The sequence below is a fragment of the Anolis sagrei genome, chromosome 2 (genome assembly GCF_037176765.1).
Source record: "Anolis sagrei isolate rAnoSag1 chromosome 2, rAnoSag1.mat, whole genome shotgun sequence".
NCBI lineage: Eukaryota > Metazoa > Chordata > Lepidosauria > Squamata > Dactyloidae > Anolis > Anolis sagrei.
The window spans coordinates 227806318-227827007 of record NC_090022.1 but is presented as its reverse complement, the minus strand read 5'-3'; the positions used below and the strand labels follow the sequence as shown (position 1 = coordinate 227827007).

Genomic DNA, 20690 nt, shown 5'->3' with positions numbered 1-20690 from the left:
GAGCACCTGCTTGTCCAGTTTTGATTGATTCATTTCAATTGGTTCCATTTGATGATGTGGACAAGATCTTTGGAGAAGCGAGGCCAACCCCATGCATCCTAGACCCCTGAACATCCTGGCTGATAAAAGAAGCCAGAGGGGTTTTGGCAGAGTGAGTTAAGGTGGCGGTCATAAAACCACTGTTGAAGAAACCATTACTGGACCCCACTCAAGTCGTCAACTATCGGCTAGATTCCAATCTTCCCTATTTGGGTAAAGTTATGGAATGTATGGTGGCCTCACAACTCCAGGTGTTCTTGGAAGACACCGGTTATCTAGATCCGGCACAGTCTGGTTTTAGGCGGGGACATGGAACTGAAACAGCCTTGGTCGCCTTAGTACATGATATATGCTGGGACAAGAAATGAGGCAAGTGAAGTGTGTGTGTGTGTGTGTGTGTGTGTGTGTATATATACATATATATACATATATATATATATATATATATATATATATATGGAATGTCCAGGTTGGGAGAAAGAACCCTTGTCTGTTTGAAGCAGGAATGTTGCAATTAGCAAGCTTAATTAACATTGAGTAGCCTTGCAGTTGCAAAGTCAATCAGTGAGGATATCTGTTGGCTTTGTTGCCTGGGGGCATTCTATGTTTGGGAGGTGTTAACTGGCACTTGAATGGGTTGCTGTGAGTTTTCTGGGCTGTATGGCCATGTTCCAGAAGCATTATCTCCTAACGTTTTGCCCACATCTATGGCAGGCATCCTCAGAGATTGTGCGTTTTTGCTGATGTAAAAAATCTCACAATTCCTGAAGATGCCTGCCATAGATGTAGGCGAAACATCAGGAGATTCTGGCCATGAAAGCCTTCGACAACACATTGGCACTTGATTGTTGCTGTCTGGAATTCCTGTTTCTTAGCTTTCAACAACACATTGATCTCTTTTTCTCTGGTAAGGTGATCTAGACATGCTATTAAATTCTTCACTTTATTTAAACTAAACATATTTTAATAATAGCCGTTTGCATATTTGCATGCAGATCTTATTTTGAATCTCATACTTTGCTCTGGAAAACTGTACCTGGATTGGTGCAGACAATACCACCGATATCCTGTAGACAAATGGCAAGTAATCATGTTGGTCTGTGAGGAGTGGGGAATGAAAAATAACAGAAGCATTCAGTACATTTATTAAACAGTAGAAAATAATTCCTTTAGTAGGACTAATTAAAATGTCTCGAAGAAGTGAGCAAGCTTCCAAATTCCCCTAAGGCACATCTCCAGGCTGATGTTAAGTAAAACAACGACAAGGGGGAAAACCCAAGTAAACAAGCAAAAGCATCAAAAGAAGAGAGAGAGAGAGTGAGGCAGGGTGGAAACATAAATGTTACAGGCGTTTAGCAGCAGCCTTTTACTCAGGCAACTCAGGCAGATACCAGGGGAGAAAGAAAAGGATGCATTGCCAGGTGGTCTTTATTACACAAATTACTCACTGTGTCAAGTATCTCCGAAAGGTGATGTTGCATGGAAAAGGTTATCAGATTGGAGCCATGGAGTCTAAAGCAATTTCTTTGGCAATACCATGATGGTTAATATCTCTGACACCTTTCTCAAATTTTATTTATTTCATATTTATTCTAAAATAACTATTCCCCACCATATTTCCTAGGGCTTTCATATGGCAAAGCAGACTCACATAGCGGGGGGAAAAATTCTCTCCAGACTCTAAGATTCTGTTCATCTTTTTGTCTTTTTAAATCCTTTGCATCTCAAAAAAGTCTCTCTATTCCTCTCTCTCTTTAAAAATGGTTTCTAAGTACTTTGGAAAGGTACTGAAGTTGTAAAGGAGCTGCTTTAATTATAAGTGCTACAGTAATGAATTCAAGTATACTAATTTATCATAAATGACTTCCCCATCTGTCTCTAAAGTATGCTCCAAAATTATCTGAATGTGATAATATTATGGTTCAAAGTTTACCACATTTTTCTTGTCATGCATACAACACATGTTAGGATTTTTCAAAAAGGAACTATTATTACCGAAGTGAGTATCTGCATATGTGTGTGGTCTGTTCCTAATTTATTTGCACTTCAACCTATTAGGATCAAACATCAGTTCCTGCAGTCAAAAAAAGGAAAAAAAAGGAAAAAAAGAAAAAGAAAAGAAAAGAAAAAAGAAAAGAAAAAAGCCTGGGGAACGGGACACATATTTTCACCCAGACACACAAAGGAGAGTAACCTCTGAACTACTGGGACTTCTTCATCTCTTTTGGACCACTGTACAAATTGTTCACAAGCATGGAAGGCTTTCAAAAGACCTAATTAGCAACTAACTGCAAACATTTTTTGCATTAGCTAATGATCCAGCTACACTTGTAAGTAAACAGTCCCAACATATCTAATCAATGTAAGGGAAGAGAAGGGGGGAAAGAATGGAAAAAAAGCCAACAGAATGCCTATTAAACATCTGGATGTAATTTTCCAGTTTGGCTTAGAACAAAATGAAAACATATGCGGCCTCTTTTGATCTATGCCTCAACAAAGAAATTGTTGGATTTCTTTTAAAAGGGGGGGCGGGGGGAGAAAATACCACACTGGCCAGTCAATGTGTCATTTTCACAAAACCAGGTCGTTTTTCTTCAAGTGTTCCCAATTTAATTCTCTTGGTTTCCTGCAATCTCTAATTTTACCATATTGTGTGAAACCAGAAAAGAGTCTTTGGAGCTGATCTTATTTATGTTTTAAGTGCTCATGATCCCTGCTACTGTTTCCTTCTCTCACACTCAACCCCCTCACTTTCTTTCCTTCTTTTTTTCTTCCTTCCTATATTCATCTCTCTCCACTTTTCCTGAGATCAAAACATCAAGGTTGCATTAAGATGCACAATGATTGACTAATGCTGCTAAAGCAGAAGAACCAAGGGGGTGAGAATGTGCTTTTAGGAACTAGCAGCACATGGCTTTTCATTGCAGTGTTTCATCTGGACTCTGTCACACGTGGTAATCTTGTTAGACTTTGGTCTGCCATTTGGATTAGACTGTTCCATCATAGACACTGGAATGGTCCTATGTTAATAAAGCAAACAAATGAGAAAGAAAAGACTGAGGAGCAGGCCAGAAACAAGACAAAAGTTCAACAAATTTCCAAGCTAACCTACTTGACAGAACTGTTCTGAAGATAAAAGGAACATTGAGAACTGTGGAACATCTTGGAAGAGAGTTAAATTACAAATAGAATTAATAATGATTTAAAAAATGCAAATAGCACTGTCTTTCACTGATTAACACAAGGCACAATTTACTTGTTAGTCCTGCCATGCAAACTAGACTGAAATAAATTTACTGTGGTCTATTTTACTTTCTTTCACAGAACAACATACTGATTTGCTCCCCCCCCACCCCCCACCCCAGATGCATGAAGTCTAACCATGAAACACTTCATGGCTTTTAAAGCAATCTAAGACAGCCACTCCATTCTTGTTTCTTCTTTGGAGGCTTTTAAGCAGAGGTTGGATGGCTATCTGCCGGGCTGCTTTGAATGTCATTTTCCTGCTCGGCGGGGGGCTGGACTGAATGGCCCATGAGGTCTCTTCCAACTCTATGATTATGATAAGGGGTGCATCTATACTGTAAAATTAATGCAAATTGACATAATTTTAATACTATGGGGTCATGGGAGTTGTTGTTTTTGCAAGGTCTTTAGCCTTCTCTGCCAAGTAGTGCTGGTGTCTCATTAAGCTAAAAATTCAAGCATTCCATTGCAATGAGCAGTGGTTCCCAACCTTTTTTGACCAGGGCCCACTTGATCAGGACTCTCTTTGACCAGGGCCCACTTGACCAGGGCCCACTTGAACAGGGACCATGTTTTTATTGGTTCTGTATGATTTTTATACTATATGGTAAATATTTTTAATTGTATTTTATGGTATTTGGGCATTGAATTGTTGCCGACTGTAAAGCGCCTAGAATCACCTTCAGGCTGAGAAAGACGGTATACAAATATTGTAAATAAATAAACAGGGACCACTTGATCGGGGACCACTTTGACCAGGGATCACTTTCCAACAAAAGGGGTGGGGCTAGTTAGCATTGCAGAAAGGAGCGGAAATAAAATAAATAAAGTAAAATAAATAAAGAGGAAGGAGGTTCATGGACCGGGTTTTCGTTCTCTCGGCCCACTGCTGGGCTGCGGCTCAGAGGTTGAGAACCACTGACATTGAGACTTGACAATTCAGATAATGTCAAAGTGTGTAAATTCTATGGTGTAGATGCAGCCACAGACCAAAGCATTGTGAAAATGGATTATAAAAATGCAAATGGAAGAGGTCCCTTACTACTACTCTACTATTACTATTACTACTATTTCCTTTTCCTTTTAGTTGCAACAAAGTAGGAGAGGAGAGAAAAAACAAAAACAAGGAAGAAAAAAAGATAAAAGATCATATAAGTAATTTGACAGAAATGAAAACTGCGGTGGGGATTCTATCATTAAAGATCCTACTAAAAAATCCAAGTAAAATTTCTAGTGACTATAATTACATATTATTACATTTTGGGATGTCTTATAGCTAAAAAAAATAATCCATAAACAGTTTCTATTTTATTTACACAAAAGATTCAATGGGATTATTTATCCTCAAGTTTGCAGTTACTGGTATGTCTCCATTTCTCGCTCTCTCCCTGCCTTTTGAAATAATTGTGTGAAAATGTTGTGTGCTGCAATTATCCTGGCAGGAGAATCAAGGAGAAGGTATGACCTTAAACTCCATGAAGTTTCAAATTATGTTCTTCATTAGTGTTCCTCCAGGCACCACAAAATCAGCCCAAGCAAGTTACAACCTTGTTAAATCAGAAAGTATTTGTATGTTTATAAAAGTGTAACAACTTTTGATTTAGGCCCAAGCAGTCACTCTGGAAATACAGTCCAGTTGACCGTAGCTAATCGCAGCCATCATGTTCATGAATAACCAAGTGGTTTTTGAGCAGACGGAAATAAACAAATCTGGATCAGGGCATTCAGAAAGGAGAATAAAAATTCTCCTTTTGTCTCAAAAGTGTTTTTTCTTCATGACTGATTCAATTAATTCAACATCTAATGTGAAAAAGAGTTTTTTACACTTCAGTATTAACCTCATAAAATGTGTATTTAAATCAAATATTTGATTTTAGATTTTAGACATGTACATGTTTCTCTGGAGTTGTCAACATCTCAACATGCACTCAAAGATTCCCAGATGAGATTTAGAATCTATAATAAATCTTGTCCCACCAATTTATTTACAAATGCATATGTAGAAAATAAACATACTCATTCTAATATGCTATTAACACCTGAAAGTAACTATTACAAGAGCATTAAATCATAAAATCTGTATATATTTGACAGCATGGCATATATTGCCATTGGTCTTTCCAAACAACTTTGAAGTAATAATTCAAGTTACTTGAATGGAATATTAGCCATTTTTTTCAGAAAGCAAGTCTGAAATCCAATACTCATGGTATTGTTGTTGTTTTTTCTACTGCTGTTTGCCATCAATTCAATTTTTGATTTATCACAACCCTATATTTGAAAGCCCTCCATGCGTGCCTATCACCACACTCAGAGCTGTGGTTTCTATTTATTGTAACTTGGACTTCCTGGGTGTAAATCCCACTGGCTAATAGAGAGGATGGTTGTTTGAATTCTGGGTGAATGTATATAAGATTTCACTGTCTGCCATTCTTAAGACAGACTCTATTCCATATAATGTAGAAATAGAGAAATACATAATTTTTGTTCTCTGAGAATTATACTAACTTGCCATTTAGACATTTTCATTTAAGTTATATTCTATTGAGAGTAGAAAAAAAATTCTCTATAGGATTTTTACATAATAGCTGCAACCATTATATAACTGTCAGACTATTCATATTCAAGATGTAGCTAATTTGGTGCAAAGACAAATAAAGGCTCACCGTATATATCTTTTAGCTCATAAGTGCAAAGTTACATTATTTGCGATATCAGTTTTAGATGGTGCTTTTAATTCACTAGACAAAATGACTATAATCAGTCTGTAGGTTGAATTGTTGACTGCCTACAAGTGTATGTAGCTGTAGAGTTCCAACCTACGAAAAGTAGAATGAGATGGTATTTTAAATGACACCATAATTTGGTCAATTCCACTTATTAAGATCAACCGATGTTCAAAATGCACAGTTTCATTATAGGGGAATGGGGTTTCTTTGTGCGAAGATGACTCCACTTTGGTAAATGGTTTGGTGTGGCTTCCGTAATGCCAACATTAGTGCTGATCACTTCTTTTCCCAAGGCAGCACCTAAGCCCAGCTTTTGAACAATAGACTCTTTTTTTCAAAAACTGTCACAGTCTGAGCTATACAATCCTGGTCAGTGGAATATTAATTATGCAAATGTAGACAGTGTAAATATTTGTCCTTATATTTGCCACAACATGCAAATATAAGGTGTTTGGTTTTGAGAATAATTCAGTGTCTTTTCCCATCCACAAAAGGAACATGGTTCCTGTAGAACTGAGAATGATATAAAACTTGGATATCTGAAAGGGTCCAGTATGCAATAGACTTCATGGTCGAAACAGTGTGCTGTGTAGTTAATCATATGCACAACCTATTTCCATATGTATATATCTGCTGTGTGGGTGGGATATGCACAGGAACTGAACAGGACACTTAGCAGTGGTAGAGAAATGTATTGTCTAAATCCATTCATGGGTGAGATAACAACTGAAAGCATCTTGGAAAGTGTGTGTGTGTGTGTGCTGTAGCAATGCTTTTATACTCCTTAATCGGTCACAGTAAAGCTGTCCCCAATTTAATGTGTGAATCAATATAATAAAGAACAGATTTTTTTACCAACCAACCATCAAATTATGTTGAACAGGAATAATTTGTTAAATATGTAAATGAGCCAGCATTTATGGCTTGAAATATCCCAGTGATTTCCCACTGTCATTTCAACAGTAGAAAACTGGATGGGGGAAATGCTTTCTGGTATGAGAAATCTCAAGTAGCTCAAAAGCATGTGTTTGGAAGAACACGATCAACAGGATGTGCCATTAGGATGTGTTAGAACATGCCCTGCTAAAATTACACTCCATCAATAATTTCATCAAATTTCAATTTGATTAATTACATAGCACCCCCAGAAGTATGAGCAAGTCTGGGGTGCGGAAGGGAGAAACCTCATCTTCATATTGCAAAATATGTTATTTGAATGATCTATTGAGTTCATACTAGCAGCGTGTGCCAGCAGGTTAACTGAAACATCACTATCATAACTCTACTCTAAAACTGGTTCTTCATTCATAGGACTTCATTGCACAGAGATGGCAATCGGCACAGTAGCCTTTGGTGACAGTCTCTATCACATGATGTTGTGAAGAACTCATTACCCATCTGCTACCTCACTGCAATGAAGTCATTGGGGTTATTGGTGGGCAAAGCATGCCAATGGCCTTTGATCTTACCTCCCACATGAGGTCCAGATGCTTCTGTGGCAGCATCCTCCACTCTTCATTCATTTGAAAAACATTTATTTCTCTATTTAATTTTAGGCAGCACTTTGCTATAAAAAACAAAGTAAAGGTGTGTGTGAGACAGTGGAAAGACTAGTTATGGCACCCACTCGGAAGTGCTGCTTCGTACTTCTGAGGTCTCGCAAACAGCTGTATGATGTCCATCAGTAGCCACTATCCCACATCATGGGAACACCACTGGATAGCGGCAAGCCTGTGCAAGTCTACTTAGAAGTAAGCACCATTAATATTAATGACTCATGGCAAAAGCATATACAATTGCAGACCTAAGCATGTACTTACTCTTCTACCTGTTATGAAGGAGTCACAGCCTTGAATCATATTGCCACTCCCAACTGCAGCAGACTCGCTGAATGAATAGGATATATGCAGAAATGTTGACTCCCATTTAAGACTTGTGTCAATGGGCCTGCAATTGGGACTACAGGTAGGACTGATGTCTGTGTTCACAGCTGAGATTGGTAAAAACAGCAGAAAGTGTTACATTCTTCATCTGGTACAACAGGTAGTGTAATTGCATATATAATGTAGTGTTTTCCATCCTCAGACACCTGACCACGTGATTTCAAACACAAATTTCTGTCTATTGTCTCAATATTTCCATGTCATTTGTTGTATCTACTTCAGAATGTTCTAGTTTTGATGTGGTACCATAGACTCATAGAACGATAGAACTGGAAGAGACCACAGGCACTATGCATTCCAATTCCTGCCATTCAGGGACACACAATCAAAGTCCTCCTGACAGATTGCCATCTAGCTTATCTTTAAAAAGCCTCCATAGGAGATTCTACCATACTTCAAATCAGCATATTCCATTGTCACACTCTTACCATCAGGAAGTTTTTCCTAATGTTTAGGTGGGATCTATTTGTCTGCAGTTTGACTCAATTGCCCCCAGTGTCTGCCATCCTCTGAAATATTTAAACATGGCTATCACATGCTCTCTCAGCCTTCTTTTTTCCAAGCTAAACATACCCAGCTCCCTAAGCCACTCCTCATAGTCTTCGAGGCCTTTGATCATTTTGGTCGCTTTTCTCTGGGAATGTTCCAGTTTATCAATATACTTCTTGAATTGTGGTGCCCAGAACTTGACACAGGGCCCTTCCAGACAGGCAGTGTAGACTCACATAATCTAGTTCAAAGCATATAATGTGGATTATCTGCTTTGATCATCTGGATTATATGGCAGTGTAAGAGACTCCTAAATCCCCTAACATATTTTGAATTGCAAACACCATAATCCTTTATTTTGACTGGAGCTTCTGGCATCTGAATTTCAAAACAAACTAGAGGTCAAGGTTTCTTCAATCCTTTTCTGGCCAAGTCATATAGGGCACTTACCAGGCCTATTGGAGCTTATCATTGCATTGGATACACCTTGGAGCAAACTCAGCATTCCCTGCTGCTGAAGATCAGCAGTGTTTGGTGCCAAGGAGTCTTTCAAAGAAATGTGTCTATTATCTCATTATGAAATCCCTGATAAGCTTCTGAGAAACCCACAACATAACTTGAAAACCACTGATTAAAGTGATAAGCTTTAAAATGACTCAGCTGAGCTTTGTATGACTTGTAAAGACAAGTAAATATATTTTCCTTTGCCAAGGTGCATGTGACAGAGATATGCAGAAATCTATACCCTTTTGAATTAACAGTGCCCTCTCTTTGCCTCCCATACGGAGAATGCAGATGACTTTCTGTTTCCCCGCTTGGTCTGCATCTTTTTGGCAACACTTGGAGGCTGTTGCATGGGAACACTCCAAAGTGTCAAGTGTAGTGTCACCACCGTGAGTCATTGTGTAAAATTAAACCCATACTAACCCCACTTGAGCATAGGGTGAAATGTTACCACGATACTGTTTTTTTTTCCAAGTGGGTTTTTTTTAAAAAAAAGAGTATTGAATATGTCAGTAGCAAATTCAGTAAAAACAATATAATTAGAACACGTTTTGGGAAGGAATAGAATTTATACTAGATGTAAATAAATGGCGTCTTGGACACCATGAAGGATCAAATGGAATTATATCTTGACCTCATTGCAGCATATGTGAAATTTGCCATTTACACTCATGAAGGATTTGATTTATAAGATGATATTAAAAGACTTCATCAACTCGGTGACTAAGGAGTTTTTATCCTCCTTCCAAAAGTGAGTGTGAATAAGGCCCCTTCTATACTGTCCTTATATCTCAGGATCTGACCTCGGGTTATCTGCTTTGGATTATATGAATGTCCATTGCCATATAATTTAGGATAAGCCGATAACCTGGGATCAGATTCTGGATTATATGGACAGTCTAGAAGGGGTAAAATCAGTTCTTTAAAAAAACATACGTGAGACATTAATAAGGCCAAATGAACATAGATCCAAAAGCTGTGCATTCTACACTGTCATATAATCCAATTCAAACCAGGCATTTGGATTTAAATGTGCATTTTGTGCTCCAGGCTCTCATTGGTGAATTTCAGGTTTTGAGAAAATAAAACTAACATTGAGACACTCTGCACACAATAGCCCTTTGGACATTGTTCTATGGAATAGTCCGTATATAAATTAGGTGAAAAGACCCACCAATATGTCCTTTGGCATTGGGTTACACTTCTTCTGCTTATGTAACACTTCTCCGAATAAAGTTTAAATGTTGGGGTTTTCCTATCAAAAGCATCCTGTTATACTCATTAAAAGGCAGGTTGGCCTTTTTCTTTATTTCATGCTGCCTCCTTCATGGAAGTTCACTAGACGAGAAGGTCTTCACTTGACTTGTTGGCCCTTCTGCACATTCCCCATTGTTTCTTCCATTATTTTTTCTTATCAAAGGAGAAAAATGCCTGCGTGGTGCAGTGGATTAAAAAGCTAAGTTGCAGAATTTGCTGACCGAAAGGTTAGTGGTTCAAATCTGGGTAGAGGGGTGAGTTCCTGCTGTTAGTCCTAGCTTCTGCCCAGCTAGAAGTTTGAAAACATGCAAATGTGAGTAGATAATAGTTACCATTTTAGCGGGAAAGTAATGGTGCTCCATGCAGTCATATCAGCCTTGGAGGACAACGCCAGCAATTCAGCTTCGAAAGGGAGATGAGCACCACCCCCCAGAGTCTGACAGGACTAGACTTAATGTCAAGGAGAAACCTTTATTTTTACCCATGGTGCCCTTTTACTATGAAATGATTCTTCTGGATGTCTCCTCAGGTTGTTTTCTACACTGTTTTTACAATCTCTTCTGAAGCCCTAATGAAGTGCAGGGACAGGAATGTGGTGGCTTGATGGCACCATAGCAAATCTTCTCTGAAAGGGGAGGACAGGATTCCAATAATGATTGGAGTGCAAGTCCCAGCATTCCCATTGCAGGCAAAGGACAATGGGAGCTCTGGAGTCATTCCTGCCCTGGCCTATCTACACTGTATAATTAGTGCAGTTTAACAGCCATGGCTTTGTATTATGGAATCTTGGGATATGTAGTTTGGTGAGGTACCAGCACTTGTTGGCAGAGAAGGCTAAATGCCTGTAAAACTACAGCTCTCATGATTTCACAGCACCGAGCCATGGCAGTTAACATGGTGTTAAACTGCATTCATTCTATCTCAAAATGCATTCATTCTACAGTATAGACGCACCCTAAGACTTTGTTTACCTTTGCAAGTTCTTCAAGGGGTGGGAGGATCAACACAGCGCCTGGACAGGGAAGCTTACAAAGGATGAGTCAGTCTGCACTGAGATTTAATTTTAATCCCTTAAAAGATAGTCCTTTAAAAGATAATCCCTTTTAAAGAAAACAAGGCCATGGACTAGTTAAGAATCTCTGACGAGGTCGTCTGCCTGAATATTCGAGAAATGTAGTTTCTTGTTTCTTCAGAGTTAATAATAATAATAATAATAATTATTTATTTATTCCCTGCCACCATCTCCCAAAAAGGGACTCACGATGGGTTACAAGCACACAATGGTGCCATACAACATATAAAATACAATATAGCAAAATTAAAACCAGCAACACATTTAAAACGAAACATATAAAAATAACAAGATCAATAGAATCAATAAAATATAGCAATGGTCATTAATTAAAAGATCCATACAGCCAATTTAGCCTTCCCTGGTAAAAGATCGTGGTCTGGCTGCAATCTTAAAAATAGGCCTAATACTATACAACTGCTGAAAACTCTATGTTGACGATATTAATATTGAAATATAGCAAAGAAAGAAAGAAAGACAAATACAGTACAGACAAACTGAATGTTAGCACACTTTTACAGTAACATACATACATACATGCATTTTAATGTTTATTTAAAGTGTGATTTCTTCTATTTTTTGTCACTTGCTTAAAAGTTCAGATTGAGAGTACTGGTTAGCTGAGAGTATGCGAGCATTTGTATTATAAATACGAGTGTGTGTGTTTATGTGTACATGTATATATGTGTGTATGGACCCCCTGGTGCCGCAGTGGGTTAAACCACTGAGCTGCTGAACTTGCTGACCAGAAGGTTGGCTGTTTGAATTTGGGGAGCAGGGTGAGCTCTCGCTGTTAGGCCCGGCTTCTGCCAACCTGATTTCTTCTCTTTCCCTTAGATCCATACGAACTCTTAAAAGACTCCAGCAGCTGCAGTGATCCTTAGATCTGTGAACACTTTCAATCAGTCCTTTGTTTAATAGCAAACAATTGCTCATGTAGCTATTTAAAAGTTATTATTATGCAGAATATTTAGCTATTACTGAAATAAGCATGATCTCTGAATTATGACCTTCTATTCTGTATGAAGGGGCTATGGTGGTGCAGCAGGTTAAACTGCTAAGCTGCAGAACTTGCTGACCAAAAAGTCAGTGGTTCAAATTCAGGACGGGATGAGCTCCCGCTATTAGGCCCAGCTTCTGCCAACCTAGCAGTTCTAAAACATCCAAATGTGAGTAGATCAATAGGTACCACTTCAGCAGGAAGGTAATGGTGCTCCATGCAGTCATGCTAGCCACATGACCTTGGAGGTGTCTACAGACAACTCTGGCTCTCCGGATTAGAAATGGAGATGCGCACCACTCCAAAGGGTAAAGGGGAAACCTTTACTCTCTCTCTCTCTCTACACACACACACACACACACACACATATACACATATACACATACACACTCCTACCTGGATAGTTTGAATCATGTGTTGTGTTCATTGTATTTTAATCTCTGCTCTGTGTATTTTTAATATTGGCATTTTGCAGAAATACATTTTAATATGTGTATTTTATATAATGTTTGTGATGATTATGTGTTTTTAGCTATGTTGTAGCCCACCTTGAGCCACGAGGAGAGGTGGATAAGTAATAAAATGGTGATGATAATGATTATTATAATTATATGGGATGTTAGGTTAGATCAGACATAGGCAAACTTCAACCCTCCACATGTTTTGGACCTGCTGTTAGGAATTGTGGGAGTCAAAGTCCAAAACACCTGGAGGGCTGAAGTTTGCCCATGCCTGGTGTATATGTATGTACAGTAGAGTACATTATTATAGTATCATTATTACAAGATTAAAGTGGTGGTCAGTAGCCAGTCCTAGTTCACAACACATTGGTTGCCAGTCTGTGGCAAAGGACTAGAGAAAAAGAAACCCAAAATGCAACAACAATAATACAGTAGCAACCTGTACTACCTTTTCATGAAGGATTAGTTGAATCAGCCCTGGAAGACCCAAAAGAATATATTTCCAACAAGATACCCTCAAGCAAAGCAGCACATACAGTAGAGTCTTGCTTATCCCACGTAAATGGACCAGCTGAACGCTGGATAAGCGAAAACGTTGGATAATAAGGAGGGATTAAGGAAATGCCTATTAAACATCAAATTACATCAAGATTTTACAATTTAAGCACCAAAACATCATGTTTTGCAACAAATGGACAGAAAAGGCAGTTCAATATATGGTAATATTATGGAGTAATGGCTGTATTTATAAATTTAGCACCAAAACATTGCAATGTTTTGAAACAGCGGTGGATCCGGGTGGGAGGCAGACTGCGTTTTATTTATTTATTTCCTATATTTATACCCCACCCTATATTTATATCCCCCCGAAGGGATAATACAGAACGTTGGATGAGCGAAGGTTGGATAAGCGAGACTCTACTGCAACTGTTCTCAAATGAGCTTGTTCAATTATCAGGAATTCTGGGAGTTGAAGGCTCAAACAGTTGGAGGGCCGCAGTTTTTAGGAGGAGCCTCCCCAGAATAATGATCCCATTGCACTTTGTCCGCCAAAGCACTTAATATTTTTTAGGTCTGCTTGTATGTTTTCCACAAACGCCCCATCACTTTTTGCGCCCATATTCCAGCATTATTTTCAATTTTAATTTTACATTTGGCCTTCCCATCGTTTTTAATCGTGTGGTCTTATTGTTAATGTTGCATTATTGTATTGTCCATGTTTTTTATTTTAATTGCTTGTATTGTTGTTATTATTGCTTGTATTGTTGTATTTGGGCTTGGCCTCATGTAAGCCGCACCGAGTCCCTTGGGGAGATGGTAGTGGGGTACAAATAAAGTGTTATTATTATTATTAGTTTGAGGATGCCTGCTCCCAGGCATGTGGGGGGGGGGGGGGGGGCCTCAGGGGGCTTCAGCCCCCCCCCCCCCCCGGAAATTCTCATGGTGGTTCGCAAAAAGGCCTTACTGGTGCATTATTTAAACTGTTATGTTTATTGATATCATGATCTGATCACCATACTCAATATATCCCATATGCATGGGGGTACTGAAGTAACGATACAAAAGGTTTGCTAGGGTAGACCCTCTTTCACTCAGACTCAGCCTGAAAAAAATTCAGCCCCCCCCCCCCCCCCACGAAATCCTGGCTACGGGCCTGCCTGCTCCACTATATATATATATATATATATATATATATATATATATATATAATGAAAGTATATATAAATGTATAGGTAAAGGTATTCCCCTGACATTAAGTCCAGTCATGTCCGACTCTGGGATGCGCTGCTCATCTCCATTTCTAAGCCGAAGAGCCTGCGTTGTCCATAGACACCTCCAAGGACATGTGGCCAGCATGACTGCTTGGACCGCCGTTATAAATATAAATGTGTTCACAGAGAGAGATATATATGTAAACGGGGCCTCATTCCTCTTGGTGGCCCTCTGGTTCCTTCTGACAAACGGAAGGGGAATCTCTTCTGCCTCCTTTCGTCCTTCCATCCGCTTAAACAGGGCAGCCTCCACCTGGCTCCTCCAGCCCTTGCCTGTCCTGGACCAGGGATGCATTATTTATCTCCCTGTGTTATTTCCACAGATTTCGAGAGAGAGAGAGAGAGAGGGAGCCGGGCAAGGTAAAGGAATAATAATAATAAAAGAGAAAGCGGGGCGGAGGTGGAGGGGAGGAGGAGGAGAGCCCCATATAGTCATCTCTTTCTCTCTCCTTCTCCTTCTTTCTCTCTCACTGCCCCACGTTACTTTGATTGACACCTCCGCCTCGCCACTCTCCTTCTCCCCGACCTTCCCCTGTCTGAGCGTTCCACCGCCTCCCATTGGCTCGCTCGGAGGGGTCCTGCCGCTCAGCCTCGCTCAGCCTCGAAAGCCTTCCTCGGAAAAGGAGGAGGGGCGGGGACAGAGTCGGGGCGAAGGGGGCGGCGTTGAGTTGCCAAAGCGGCCCTCTCATTGGTGTCCCGTCACAGCCCCACGTTGGTACCCGAGCACCCCATTGGCTGCGATCCGCTTTCGGGGCGGGGCCGAGGAGCCTGGTTAGCTCGAGGAGTGTGAAACCGCGTGTTAATGTAACCAGCGCGGGCGGAGGAGACGTTGGGTGCCGTTTATTGAGTTGCGTTGTCCCGCGGAGTTCTTGCTCTCCCTCCCTCCCTCCCCTCCCCCCTTTTGTCCTTTTCTATTATTTCGGATCTATTTCGTATCTGATTCCCTTGCTTTGGATGTGTGTTTCCGAGGGAACGAACTTGAGGGAAAGAAGAAGAAGGAGACGAGAGAGAGGAGCGGCCCGACGGGGATGAGGCGGCTTCTGCTCCTGCTGCTGCTGCGGCGCCTTTCTCTCCTCGCTTTGGGATAATAACCCCAGTGTGGCCTCGGCCTTGCCTTGGACGGCGCGGGGCTTTTGTTTGGTGGTTTGGAGCCGTGTTGGGAGATCCTCCATATTTGATTCCTTCGGGGAAAGAAAGAAAACAAAACAGCCTCGCTTTTCGTCCCGTTTCCTGGCTTGTTAAGTTGGAGCCGAAGGCAAGGCAAGAGAGAAGGAAAGAAGGAAGGAAGGCCGCGTCTCGCTCTCTCCGGGTTCGAAGCCCGCTCTGGGCCTCTTTTCCCCTCTTGAAGGAAGGAAGGAAGGAACAAAGGCGCCGGGAGGATGCGGAGCCGCAGAGGCTGAGCGCCAGGGCTTCGCTTCGGGCCTGAAAACTTCGGAAGGAGGAGGAGGACTTGGGGAGCTGCCTTTCCCCCACAGCCATGTTCCCCCAAAGCCGGCACCCCGTAAGTGGCCCCCGCTCTCCCCACCAACACGCGTGTCTTCTCTATAATGTAACGTATATCCTAACTACCCTTTACCTCTGGGATGGTGATGGTGGTGACTGATCATAATATTATTGTGCGGGCAATGCTTCCCGTAGAAATGGATAAGCGCGCATGAACCTTGGAAACTTCAATCCCTTTGAAACATTATGGGTCCTCCCTCCAGGGAGTTTTGGACTCGGCCGAGGGGGAAAAGGAAGGGGCCTGAGGCTGTTAGGAATGGTGGGAGTTGGAGTCAAAAACTCCTGGAGGGAGGGCCCAAGTTGGACCATGCCTGGTGTAGATGTGCCCCGAGAAAACTACAACTCCCGGGATCCCAAGCTGCATTCACAGTGTAGAATGATTCACCCATTGGGATACTAAAATATCCCTCAACTAGTGTGTGTGTGTGTGTATCACCCATTGGGATACTAAAATACCCCCAAACTAGTGTGAGATATATATATATATATATATATATATATATATATATATATATATTATATGTATATATATGTATGTATGTGTATATGTATATATGTATAGTATGTGTGTGTATCACCCATTGGGATACTAAAATACCCCCCAAAGTAGTGTGCATATATATATTACCCAAACTAGTGTGTGTGATATATATATAGTATAAATATCAGGCATGGACAGCATTCATAGAATCATAGAGTTGGAAGAGACCTCATGGGCCATCCAGTCCAACCCCGTGCCTAGAAGCAGGAATATTGCATTCAAAGCACCCCTGACAGATGGCCATACAGCCTCTACAGTGTGGAATGATTCACCCATTGGGTTACTAAAATGCCCCTCAACTAGTGTGTGTGTATAGTATATATATGGTGTGTGTGTGTATATATATATAAGGCATGGGCTTCATTCACTCTACAGTGTAGAATCAGTCACCCATTGTGATACTAAAATACCCCCAAACTAGTTTGTGTGTGTGCGCGCGTGTGTGTATAGAGAGAGACAGAGAGGGAGTGTACATACATTATCAGTCATGGGCTACATTCACTCTATAGTATAATGACTCACCCATTGGGATACATACTAAAATATCCCCCAAACTAGTGTGTCTCTGCATGTGTACAGATAGAATACACACATAGTATATATATCAGGCATGGGCCAGTTTGGGCCCTTGGTGTGTTTTGGACTTCAACTCCCACAATTCCTAACAGCCTCAGGCCCTTTCCTTTTCCCCCTCAGCCGCTTAAGCAAGTGGGGTTTATCATCTATCTATCTGTCTATTTGTGGAATAATGTCTAGGGTGCTTAAGCGGCTGAGGTGGAGATAAGAAATGGGCCTGAGACTGTTAGGAATGGTGGAAGTTTGAGTCCAAAACCCCTGGAGAGTCCAAGTTGCTCCAAGTTGGCATATGCTATGGCATTATATAGATGTGGTATTGGAGCAGGTCACTCGAATGCTTAATATTTGGTTGGGAATTGTTTGGTGGGGGGATTTTGAAACATTGGACTGCTGAGAGATCTTGGAGGTGGGACCCAAAGCCTGAACATGAAATTAATTGCTGTTCCATACATATGCACTTAGTCTGAAGTTACTTTTCTATGCAGTGTTTTGTATTTTAAAATGGAGGTAATTTTCTATACAATATTTTTTGTGCATGGAACAAAGTTTGGGTATGCCCGAGGCACCCAGAAGCAAAGGTGTCTGTCACTCAAGACACCCGTGGGATGTTTTTGGAGTTTGGAGCATTTCGGATTTTCTAACAAGGGATTCTCAATCTCTATAACATTTACTCTTCCAAATAACAACGACAACAACAAATCTTTATTTATATCCTGTTTTTCTCCCTCACGGGACCCAAAGTGGCTTACAACATATTACAACGTATAAATGCATTTACTTCGCCTTTAAACAAGCACTTTAGTTGCTGTGATGTCGAAGGCTTTCATGGCTGGGATCACTGGGTTGCTGTGGGTTTTCCAGGCTGTAGGTCCATGTTTCCGGAAGCATTCTTTCCTGACTATTCCAAGGCTATTCAGTGCTAATCAAGGTGGCCAATTGCAACATGCACACTTGCCTCCATAAGATGAGAGTTCTTTTCTCCCACCCTGGACATTACTCCACAGATATATAAACCCCACTTGCCTTGTTTCCAACAAAGCTCACAACAAGCTCACAACCTCTGAGGATGCCTGCCATAGATGCAGGCAAAACGTCAGGAGAGAATGCTTCTGGAACATGGCCATGCAGCCCGGAAAACTCACAGCAACCCACTGTAGCTGCTGTTCCACAAAAATGTATACTTTTTTGTGGGACAGGCTGTATTTTAAATCTCAGTTTCTTGCTCTCAGTGTGGCTTGTGGTGAGCCCTGTGTTAACAAAACTGAACTGAAAGGACTTTGATGAGCACATGGAAGCAAGGGAAGGGAGGCAAAGGCCTGGGAAACTCCTTGGAATTATTGTTGCCCCCCCCTCTTTCCTGGGGGCTCATTTGGAAAACTTCAATTGCCTTTTTTTGGCCTACCTTCCCCAGAAGTGGGGGGAGGGGAGGGCAGGAGAGTCTCCTCCTTTGTTTACTCCCAGACTTGTTTGTCTACTAGCCTATAATGACAGGGGAGGGGCTGTCCTCTTCTCCTCTTGCCCAGAGGGTAGAAATTGGAGAAGGCTGCTGGTGGCAGCAGCCAATGATCCACAGACCCTCCCTCCACCTAAAAATCTGATAGCAGATGAAATGAAGATGCCACAACTGTTTGCTGAACGGGTATCAAGGTGTTTGGGAACAGGCCTCTTAGCTGAATATTCTGAGCTTGTGTTTAAAGAAAGGGAAACAAACATCAAGCGTGTGATGGCTAGCACTGCTCAAATCCCTCAGGGGTTATTTGATGCCACCTTGGCCTCGTGGCTGCTTCATGTCCTTAGACATGAGTGGTTATGCTGAGTGGTTGCCTTCTGTCCTTCCTGCTTGGGTTGTGTTCTGGAGGGTAACCTGGGTCATGGGATTAAAGGGTCGCCTTCCTCTCTTCCTCCTTACAAGTTGACTCCTTTTTCACTTGTCTCTCTCTCTCCCTCATGGCATTCTGGACTTCAGACGCCACACCAGGCAGCAGGACAGTCCTTTAAGTTCACTATCCCGGAATCTCTAGACCGAATCAAAGAAGAATTCCAGTTCCTCCAAGCTCAGTATCACAGGTGGGTGCAGCCTGGGCAAGTCATCGACACCCTTGTGTTCCTTTGCTTGTGCTTTGGGATTCCAGATCGCTCTGCCTATGGTTGTTCAGTGGGGTGTGTTGGGCTTCTTCAAAATGTACTTAGTGTTTGTGCCCAGGTGGTGGCGTGTGGAGTCAGTTTAAGGCCTGTCACTCAGTGTTGGAGAAGGGAGGAAAAATTGTGAACCATTGTTTTTATTTGTAGGAGTTTCTGCAGTTCAGGTGAACACTCCCTCCCCCTCCCGTGTGCTTTCAGAGCTTCACAGGAACTGTCAATATTTGCTTTGGAAGCCTTTGAAAGAGTCTGAGTTGACATTTGATCACTCTGTTCCTGTCCTCATATTCCAGCATTCCACCACTAAATGCTTGAAAAATCAATTTAAAATGTTCTAAATGCAGAGAGGGTACTGCTATGCCCTCAGTTCTAGTAAAGGAGTCGTTTTCCTGTTTGTTTTCAAAATGGTGTTTGGATTCTTACATATCTTGACTTCGAAAAATCTGACCCTGAGTCCTTCCTTTCATAAGGGCCACTCTACATTCAGTGTGACTTACTCCCAAATAAGTGCACATCATGGAGCTTGCATCCATGAAAATGGGCATTAGATTTTACCAATAAGTATGCTTAATTGTTAACATGTCCAAGAGAAATTACTTCAAAGTAAAAAATCAGTTTTAAGAATGGTTTATGGCTCTCCGTGTATTGTCTTAATTTGTAACAACACACAAAAAGCTGAAAGCAAGTGTTACACAGCTTGAGCACTCTGTGTACACAGGCTTGACTCAAAGATCAAGCCCATTCAGATAAGTAATGATCAAACAGAAGTTTTAAGATGGCATGAGCAGATCAGGTATTATAGTATATGATTGCAAATACCTTTTAATCATAGCAGCAAAACTTGAGTACTTGAATTTTCTAAAGGATTTGTCATAATGTCCTTCAGGCGGCTATTTTGAGTAAGCGCCGGTTGTAATCCCAGTTGTGAGAGTTTTACAAGTAAATTTCTATTGATGTTAATTCTGTGTAAAATTGTTTGAGGTTGAACAACCACTGCAAAGTCAAATGTTCTGTGTCTATTGAGGTATAGTAATGAATAGTGTACATTGGATTGCAGTTGACCAGCATCAAACTATGTATGTTTACTCAGAAATAAATCTCATATAAAGTTCGCTGGAAGACTTTGTCCTAAGTTAATGTTTATGGATTCCTAAGATATGTTTCATTTACTTTCAACTTAAAAGCATACATGGCTAATGGAGGAGTATAAAGCAAGTAATCATATGTATAAAACACATATCTTAATGGTATCACTGAAATTATACTTCAGTATTCATTATGAAAGGATTTTAAAAAAACACCCAGAAGCTATTTTGGTAAGGACAAGTACCTAGTGATTATTTATGGTCTGTTGTGAGGAACACATACAAATAGATGGTTGCTTTCTCTCATGAAAAAACCCAGTTCCACAACCTTATA

At 40.8% G+C, this 20690-nt stretch overlaps 1 protein-coding gene across 4 annotated transcripts in view; it reads left to right on the top strand.

The window, feature by feature from the left end:
- Positions 1–15289: 15289 nt before the first annotated feature.
- The window catches only part of LOC132767329 (transducin-like enhancer protein 1), an 83691-nt gene continuing 78290 nt past the window's right edge, over positions 15290–20690 (top strand). For 2 of the 4 annotated variants that reach the window (XM_060762154.2, XM_060762153.2), the window contains exons 1-2: positions 15290–16061; positions 19099–19199. In XM_060762154.2, coding sequence (XP_060618137.1) covers positions 15990–16061; positions 19099–19199 — 173 coding nt within the window. In that variant the 5' untranslated portion in view covers positions 15290–15989. The remainder of the gene's footprint in view (positions 16062–19098; positions 19200–20690) is intronic. The other 2 variants (XM_060762156.2, XM_060762155.2) reach the window with 1 other exon arrangement.